Genomic DNA, 9,799 nt, shown 5'->3' with positions numbered 1-9,799 from the left:
CCCCAGTAGGGATAGCTCAGAGCAGCAGAGAAGGAGAGGAAAGGGAGGGAGGAAAGGGCGAGGAAGGAATGGAAGGAGGGGGTCCTATTCGCCCAGCTGCACCCAGACTAGCCTGACTAGCCCCCTCTATGCTTTTAACAGTGGGGCGGGGCAGTGAGCGGCTCACTGCGGGACCCTGTCCTACCCTCTATACAGCTCTAGAGTCCCCACACGGTCCGCACCTGGACCAGCCCATTTGCCTAATTATCAATGAGTAGATCCAGGCCGTGTCCGAGCACTCGGCAGCCCACGCCACTACTGGGCCCAGACAATACGCCCCACTCAGGGAGGCAATGCATTGTGGGACGGCTGCAGTCATTATGGCCTTCGAAAGCCAACGATCGAACTGTAAGCAGGGGGGAGAAATAAAGGCCACTCCCAAAGAAAAGAGAGAAAGAGAGGGGGCTAAGCGAGACCTCCAACTTGAGGTCACAGCCACAGTGTACCATGAAACACCTGCTCCTGTACAGCTCTGCTAATTACAGGGGAGACAGCAGGCCCCTCAGAGCTCACATACAAAGCTGCTAGCATAGGGGACGTGGAGTAAGGATTACTGATTTGGGCCTCTGTATTTTACAGTGTTGACTATTTTAATGAGAGTCTGTTGCTGATTCGGGAAACAGCTATACGTTTTACTCGGCTTCTGTCCACACACTAATTCTCTTTCTTATTTACACTGTGTACACCTCAGAGAAATGCTTGTCGACTGGAGCTCTCGTTTTGTCCTATATCGTTCAGCGATCGTGGCCAAATGACCACACAAGACAATAAAGCGCGGTTAAGGTGGCTTTGAAACGAGTCCATCGGGGAGACAGATCTCGAGAACTAGCCAACTGGATGAATTCCAAGGCTTTCGGCCTCACAAATTAAATCAGTGCTTAACGCCAACCGAGGAACCACATGCTTTTCAAGTGCCACGAGGAGCAAGCATTGCTGAATCTTTTCAACAAACTGCAGTGACCAAGGTGTAATCAATGACTATTGGAAAGAAAATTTTACTCATATATTTTGTACAACTTTCATCTATCTCTGTGAATAATGACACCAATAAAATATAACCAAATACTATAAATAAGTGATGGAATGTCCTATCCCTATGAATTGTTAATCTGGTTTACTACCAGGTATAAGAATGAACTAGGGGGCTGCTTTTTCTTCTTTTACATTAAGATTACAAAGCTTTGACCAGAATCAATCTATTCTCTTCTTCAATTTGTTAAAAAGAAATATCTGTTTTGGACCAATTATATCAAATCACAATAAAAAATGATAGGCTGAATTCACCTTCACATCAGCTCCCTAAATTTCAAGGTATGATTGACAATCCTATTTGAGACCAAGATGATTGTAAGGTGCGATGAAAATTCAATCTTTTTTCCTTCTAATAATAACATACTGACTTTCTAGGTAAATCAGGTGCAGATTGGGTACCTCAACAATCATCCTCTTCCTTCCATATAAACCCACTTCATGGTAAAATAAAAATTTGAATAATAAAATGTTCACATTACTATCTACTTCTGCCTACACTGTGATTCATGAATGAAAAACAGCAGCAGTCAAAAAACTGAAAATGCAAGGTACTATACTTCTCTTATAAACAAAACTTTTATAAAATATATATGCATATATATATATAAAAGAAAAACTTAAAAATATTTCTTATACTTTTTAGTAAAGCAAGCAGTGCCTTCTAAAATATCTGCTTGGTTGTTTTTAAATTTTCTGAAAAACAAAAAAGTACTTACGTATTATAATAATAATCATAATAATAACAGTAAATAATTATTGAACAAACACTGATGAAACTAATGATAAAAACTGATGTGGTTTTTCCTTAAGAGAATATTCGGATGGCCTGCGTGACCAGGGTGTGGCACACTGGGCACTCCGGGTGGTTGAGCTCACAGATTCGGATGGCACACTCCATGCAGAAGAGGTTATGGCCACAGGGCACCAAGGCAGCCGTCACTTTGCTCTCGAAGCAGGTCATGCAGTCCCGCACAGTGGCCGGCGGTGAGTCCGGCACCGGCAGACGGCCAGGGAAACCCCCCCCGGCCGAAGTGGGCTCGCTGTGGGCGCGGCGGGCCTGGGCATGGGGTGAGCCGGCCACGGCCACAATGCTGGTGACTGAAGAGTTGGTGGTGCTTCCTCCCCCGCAGGGCTCCGGCAGACCTGGGGAGAGTCTGGTCAGGGGGAGGGGCAGGCCTCCAAAGCTCTTGGAACGCTGCTGGGCGTAGAAGGCCACCTGTTTGGGGTAGTCAGGGTCACCCCAGCTCTGGGTGCCCTCTGATCCAAAATAAGAGCAAGGCTTTTCTCCGGGGCTGGAGAAGTTGCCCTTGGTGTAGATTCCCCCTCCCTCACCTCCTCCTCCCCCTCCTCCCCCTCCAACCATGGCATCTGAGAAGTTCTGGCGGTAGCTGCTGGTGAGAGGCTTGCGCTGGCCCCCCTGTAGCCCCCACACCTGCTGTAGCCGGCTCTCCAGACCACCGCTGCTGCCCGCTGGGCTGCTTCCGCCATCCGGCCCCAGACAGTCGTTCTCGTTATTGTGGTCATGCAGGCCTCCCGTTCGGAAGGCGATGTGCGCCTCAATCTCCTCGCGGGCCCGCTCGGCGTTGCTCGGTGACCCCGTGATCTCAAAGACGGGGTCGCGGTCTCGACTGGGAGTGACGATGTAGGTACAGGTTTGCTGCTGGATGCGTTTGATGGTGGAACCTTTAGGCCCCACCACCAGCCCAACAACACGGTACGGCACTCTCACCTGGATGGTGGTCTGACCTGGCAAAGGTGTGGGCGGGGACCCGCTAAAGGACACGCCCAGCTTGTTGCGGGATGCCCGGAGCATGGAGAAGTGCTCTGCAGCAGAGATGATTTCACGGCGGGCCAGTGCAACATCCTCCTTCCGGCCAGTAATTAAGAACACAGGCTCCTCTCCTCTAACTGGGGTTTTGATGTAGGTGTTGGTCTTGGCCCGCAGGGCTTTGATCTTGCAACCTGCAGAGACACCAGCAGATATTTTAACAAAGCTAAATATGATACATTGATTCAAATTTTGTGATACACACATTAAATAAAGAAATTACAAGTGTGAAAACACACAACTGTTGTTGTCAAGCTGAGCTCAGAGAAATTCTTAAATTTCCTTTGTTCAGTACATGTTCATCTTTTTTTCACTTTTTCTGACCAGTTTAGCTTTAATATGTTGATATGTTGTATGATTTCACTAGCAAGAGATTCACAGAATATTTTACCATAATTTATTTATTTCCAACACCTAAGCATTAGTGTACTTATCAGGTGTACCTATCAGTGTCCACTAAATCAGACACACCACTTGTTAATATATACATGGATGGAACAGAGCTGTTGGCCAGCAGACAGATCATTGTTTTGGAGAGGTGTAAGAGCTAGAGCAGATGCAATACATTTGCAATATGCTGGTGAGCAATCAGCTTCTGACCTCTCCTTGAACTTACAAGACAATACAGCCAGCCTACACATGAATCATTTTTGTGCCATTCCTTGTTCCGCATTTGCCCTGTTTTTGATCAGTGTGTAATAGCTTACTCTATTAAGTGCTTTTAGGGGAGAGTCTTGATGTGAGAGAGTGCAGGTTAATGTTATTTCATGTCAAATTACCTGAGTCTGCGCCGGCATTGGAATGGGACAAAACAGGGCATAAATGAGTAATTGTTGAGGATTGTCAGGTACATTTGAGGTCAAGAGGAACATGATGAGAAAAGACACAGCAATTCTGTTTATATTACACCCCATGAAGAATGCATCAAGCCATTAAGTGTGTCCATTTCCATTCAGAAATCCAGGCAGCTTTCTCATTAAGACTGCCGCATTTATTGACAAGTCAACCATGCCTTTCCTGTCTCAGCAGTGTATTAAAGAAACCAGTGTGTCTCTTTGGCCTGGTAACAATCATCAGGCATCTATTCAATGAACAGATCTCAGCTCATCTCACCAGACTCCAGGTGCTTCAGATCACACAGCGTACCGTTACTTTAGCTACCAGAAAATCACAGCAGCATGTATCAAAAGGTTTAAAGACACCTCAGATTGAAGACGAAGTGTCTCCCTGCTAAATAGCCCCACTTACTTCTGGAACACTTACTTCACTAGCACCAGTGGCATTGACTTGGGGATAGTGATATTCTGGGGGTTTAGTAGCTCATACTCAAATGAGAAAATACCCTTTGTTGCCAATGCCTGATATTAGGCTAATAGACTTCTCCATGACATTTGGGGTCAAAGAGCAATTGACAAAGCCCTTGTCTTGGAGTGCATCACACATTTTAATTGGCACAAATTGTTAATGTCACAATTAAAGAGCCATCTGTAAGCAAAATTGGCAAGGATGAATTAATTCTAACAAAAAAAAAAAAATGAAGGCCATCAGAGACAAAGACTACATGAATAGTCAAATAGAATTTCTGGAAGTTATCCACTAAAACCTGTGACTTAGGTAAAACCCAAAGATCGTTCTAGCTCAATTCAAAACTGTATGCTTTATTTTTTTCAACTGGGGAGCACGTTTTCCATTGCTGTGCTGTAAGGGGCGCCTGTGGTTCAAAAAAGCACACCCTTGATCTAGTGTGGTAATGAAAGAGTTCCAGAGGAAGGTACAAGAGCATCCTCCGGAATCAATGCCTGTGACTTTGACAGAGGAGAAAACAATCATATCCATCCCTTTTCTCCATGACAGGATGCTCCACTTGCCAGATTCACCAGGCGGGCTACGATGCACGGTCCTGAGAAGAAGGGGTGTGTAGTGCCAACTAACGAAGGCCCTGAATCAAAAGCAGCTCATCTCAAATCCCCCCAAATCAGCACTTCTTCTCGGTCAAGGCAAAAGGGCCCTCTTGCTGCACTTGTGCTCACTGGATCCACCCTCCGGCTGTCTTCAGTTACCCCATTAAAATTCAAAGCTTACACTTCAGAGTAACGAACAGGAGCCGCAATGGGAGATGAGGGGCACTTAGCGGCACAAACTAAATCCACATTACCACAGCAGTGGAGCAAGAAAGGGGAGTACAGCTAAAAGAAGCCATCCCAACTCTTCTGGACCCACTTGACATTGTAGAGACCTGTTTATTTTGTGGCACAAAGATAAATTAGGATTCACTGATGATACCCTTTCCACTGTCTCTCTACCTCTCTCTGCCTTATACCCCCTCTTTCTCCCTCTCTTCCTGACTTAGGCAACCATGTGGTATTGAGAGTGTGCAGTGAAGTGGGGCTCATGAGGAGCCCTTGTGTTGAGCTCCTAGGCGTGACTCCCATTCAGCTTTTAGATGCTACTGCCCCCCCATCCATCCGTCCATCCTTGTTTTTCCTGCCCCTCTCGAACAATTGGGCTCATCACAACAGTCAACAATGGGTGCAGCCACATAAGCACCACCACCAAGCACAAAGAAAAGGGGAAAATTCAACTTCTGGTTTCTCTGGTTCTGAGAAAAAAAATCTACTGAGGTTCAAACTTGACAGATACAACTTGGATTGACTCAAAAAATCACCTGACAACAGCTTTACTGAAATGAGCTCAAACAATAGGCTATTCTGTTTTTGTCAGGAAAAAAAGACAAAGACTAACCCAGAAAAAAAAACAAAAGATTCCCACTTCTTGGTGCAACTTCTCGCTGAGTCACCCTTCAAGACCATCCCGTCCGCCAAGTAGCAACACTGTCTAATAAGGCGCCCCTCCCCTCACCCCCCCCCACTTTCACACCTTTGTTTGACAGCTGCTGTCATTCAAGTTCAAGTCCTGGTTCAAAAAACCCATCCTACCGTAAGAAAAATGGATTGAATCTGGAATTTGACTGGAATTTAACTTTCCAACTCACTCATTCAAAAAAAGGGGGGGAAACAAGCTCGCTCTATTGTCCAATTGTGTCACTGGGGCAGTGCGCAACATAAACAATGAGCTGAATAAATTTGGAGAGAAGCAAAACATCTTCAACCATCACAGCCGAATGGGTTAATTATATTATTTTTTTTAGTAAACCATTCAAGGCGAAACGCATTCCTGTTTTCACCAGCTGCACGTTGCCTTTTTTGAACAGTCTGGCGCGTTTCAGACGACAAAGGAAGCAAGTGCTCTCCCTGCTCCAGTGTGCGTCTGTGCGCTGACATTGATGGCGTGGATGTAGAATAATGCGCCCAGGAGGGAACGGATCCACTCATGCTTTTGTGCAATTCACTTAAAGCACAATAAGCACAAAGGAGCGAACGACTTGTTACAACGTAGCAGTGTAATGATGAGTGCACGAGAACTTGCAACATTGTAGCAAAAGTGGGAGGCTGATGTCTCTGGGGAGTACAACAAAAAAACACACACGCACACACACCACTCCCTTTTCTTTGTCAATAACACCAGGTAACACTTACAGAACAAAAAACAAAATATACTGGAAACCACGGGGGTGATAATGCATCACAGTTAGTAGGATAATAGCATAAGTTTGGAGGGAAAGATTTTGCAACCCAGCGGTTTACCTTGTCTCCCCACTATTTCGGCCACATGTTCAGAGCTGGGCACTGGGACGCATTCTGTTATGTTGCAGCCTCGTCCTTTCGTCTCACTTGAGGAGCTCTCGTACAGGGCGCACAACTTGCTTTTCCCTTGCAGAATCCCCGTGTCCCCGCCACCTCCGACGTTGTTCGTATGGTTGTGGTGGTTGTTGTTATTGTTACTCCGGTCCTGTACTCCTGTTGTTGGGGCTCCGCCGCCGTCCTCGCCTTCCCCAAGCCCCAGTAGAGACAACTGGCCCAGCGCGACCCTGAGGGCACGGGAGTCGTCTTCCTCTTCATCGGGCGGCACAAGGAGACCCTCGCTTCCGAAGCCGGAGCCGGCCAGATCCCCGCCGTAGCCCCCATTTTTCTCCATGATCCCTGCTAGAACCAGCAGGCTAGGCATGGCTAACAAAAGAGTGTGTGAGACAAAGACAGGGGAAAGAGACTGGAGAAACAGCACCCGTGCCGCCTCCTCCTCGCCCCCCTCCTCCTTCCAATTCCCCCCTTTGCGCTAGTCCCTCCCATAGACCGGCCCCCTCTCTCTCTGTCCGCCAGACTTTCAATACAGTAGTCTCTCTCCGAGCTCTAGGCAAACGGGACACAAGGCCGTCTGCACGATAGATGGGGCTAGGCGATGTATTGCTCCACCCAGTCTGGTTTACACAGTCCCCCTCCTCGCCGAGACAAAACGAGCCGCCCTCCCGTTGTACCATTCCGTCTCAGGTTCCCAAGCCTGTGGCATCTCACATCTAGCTGCCTTCCTTCACCTATAGAAAATAAGAAAAAATATATCGCCGTTTCCCCCCCTGTACCGCACTCATATTCGTTTGAGCCAGACTCGTTCATAGCTCTGGAGCTGCAATGTAAAGACCGCATTTTGGCGACTTATATAAGGATATCAGGATGAAAACAATTGCGCATCAAAAGGTGCAAAGACTATATGCAATTAGAGTGTACACGTGGTCACCTAGAGGTGCTGCTGAAAAAAATGGTGTCAACTTTATCATGAAAAGAGGAAGAAAGGAGCAGATCCTGTGTACTGGGGGGTACATTGTGGACTATCCAACATGTTATTCGAGAGTGAAGGAGTTAAAGTGACATTTTTGGGGGGTCCGCCCACCTCTCTCCAGCCGTGGTTTGCGGCAGGTCACCGCGTTGTTGTCTCCGGCGCCGTTGCGCATGGGGATGTTATGTATAGGAGGGAAGGGGGGATCGGGGGGTGGGGGCTCTATACGAGGAGGAGAAGAGAAAGGGAGTTGTCAGACAGGCGTTGCAGACCCTATGCAGCGGGGGAACATCAGAAAAGCCCTCGCACATTTCCCGTAAAAGCAAGGCTTTTGCAGCAACCCCGGTGAACAAAGAACCGCGCCGTTCGTTTCGCGTAACAGACTCCCCAAGATGTCCTCGACAGAAGCCACGCCTGACGGCATGGCTGTACAATAACACAAAGACCCAACTGCTATAGTAGGCTAATAATAATAATAATAATAATAATAATAATAATAACAATAATAATTCTGTAATAGTCAATAATCTTTGACTTTTTTCTTTTTTTAGGTTTCAGTAGAGTCAGTGGAGTCAATTCACTAAATCTTTAGGGTTGGCAAAGTCCCTGCATCTAATATCAATTGCCACCAAAACCTGAAAACCCATTTATATCTACAAAATGTATTTTTTGGCAAGATATTATCATTTGGTTATCATGTGATAAATTAATAGACATAGGTCATCAAACTATCTTGCACAGGCGCATACAGCTTAGAGGGAACATTGGGCCTGGATTCTCCCCTGATATTATTTTATTGGATATCGTCTAAAAATATGTTTCTGGCAATTTTGCTTGACCTTTGCTCTTGAGTACAGTGAGAAAAACTACAAGATCAAATCTGGACTGACTCACTTAGGCAAAGGTATGGAAAATGCCATACCTTGCCATGCAACAATTGACGCTCATGTTTTCAAAGGTTTCAACTTCTACAAAGTGTCATTCTCAAGTGACCAACATCCAGACTCCAGTGCTGAAGCCCAGCCTTTCCGTACCGTCTGTGCATGGTGGGATGTGCAGTGTAGTTGCGCTGGGGAAGATTATCTGAATGGCATGGCAAACTCTGGGGATGTTTGCACTGAGAAAACATTAGATAGTTAATTTCAACAGTAACCGACCGTCTACATTACCCCTCCATGCCACAGGAAACTGAAAACTTCCAATTTCTTTATATGCATGCGTTTGAAATAGCACAGTGAAACAATCACACCAACTAGTTGATGGGTTCTGTACCTGGAATTGTGAAAATTATTGTAAATTGCTGTTAAATTAAATTGCTTTTAAATCTGTTGACTGGAAACTGTCCCTGCGCGTGCTTGTGTGTGTGTGTGTGTGTGTGTGTGTGTGTGTGTGTGTGCGCGTGTGCTTTGTGTTCCCAAGGGAGGTGTTGAATTCACTCTGTAGTCTTATCCAGATTATCTGTGCATTTTAACCTCATTTATTAAATTCAATTTATCATTCACTTCATATGTGTTTTCCCACACTGTAACTGGGTTACAAGTATAATAACAAAAACAACAACACACAGTCTTTCATTTGGGCTTATATGACAGACTGAGCATGGCATGTGACTATTAGAGAGATTCAGCATGAATATTTTAGCATTCCTAGTGTGAATGCCTTCTGCCTTCTAATAACACACAGAACAGAACAACAGTATAACCAGAAAATTCCCAAGCACCGGGTCTGAAAATAGAAACAACATAAATGTTGAGATAAAATGTTACCAGAAAGACAGAGCAGGTGTATTTACATGCATAATCATAGTCTAGACTTCCTCCCTGGGTGCCAATCAGGAAGGGGCTCGTTCCCCAAGGGCATGTTGCAGATGAGAACTCACAGGGAGACTCCTGGTATGAGGCCAGGATTAAAACATCCCCCATTCCACCCAATAACACGAATAAAAAACAGCAGCAGGAGGAGAGCAGGATGGCGTGATGCATGAAGGACCAGAGGGTGGGCCCAGGGGGTCTGCCCCCCCTCCCACCCAATGGAGAGGCCTGAGGACTGGTGTGAGAGCGCGGTCCGGATGGGGACGAGGACTACACGAGGGCCAGCTTTTCAGCGGTGCGCCAAGTATGCCAGTGTGTCCAAGAGGTCGTCTGGCTCCATTAAATGGGGTCCGCTGGGAGCCCAAGGCCCCAATCAATAAAAAGGATGGATCAGGGATAGTGTTTCCCCCCCTCTGTCTGG

At 46.3% G+C, this 9,799-nt stretch overlaps 1 protein-coding gene across 1 annotated transcript; it reads right to left on the bottom strand.

Moving 5' to 3' along the window:
• Positions 1 to 1,876: 1,876 nt before the first annotated feature.
• Positions 1,877 to 6,964, bottom strand: mex3a (mex-3 RNA binding family member A). The gene is made up of 2 exons (XM_071520041.1): positions 6,544 to 6,964; positions 1,877 to 3,033 (listed from the first exon to the last, which is right to left on the bottom strand). The coding sequence occupies exons 1-2, from the start codon at positions 6,962 to 6,964 to the stop codon at positions 1,877 to 1,879; spliced, it is 1,578 nt and encodes a 525-aa protein (XP_071376142.1).
• Positions 6,965 to 9,799: the final 2,835 nt, after the last annotated feature.

This window comes from Centroberyx affinis, unplaced genomic scaffold (assembly GCF_046629955.1).
Source record: "Centroberyx affinis isolate AG114_WGS23_722 - 3 ecotype Tasmania unplaced genomic scaffold, CSIRO-AGI_Caff_v1 ptg000759l_1, whole genome shotgun sequence".
Taxonomy (NCBI): domain Eukaryota; kingdom Metazoa; phylum Chordata; class Actinopteri; order Beryciformes; family Berycidae; genus Centroberyx; species Centroberyx affinis.
Note: the sequence above shows the minus strand (reverse complement) of the source record. Positions and strands in the feature narration are given on the sequence as shown.

Bases quoted from the DNA above. Each gene is read 5' to 3' on its own strand.
- mex3a (XM_071520041.1), bottom strand. From the start codon at position 6,964: ATGCCTAGCCTGCTGGTTCTAGCAGGGATCATGGAGAAAAATGGGGGC. The intron at 3,034-6,543 runs GTAAACCGCTGG...GTGTCTCTGCAG, and splicing joins CGAAATAGTGGGGAGACAAG to GTTGCAAGATCAAAGCCCTG.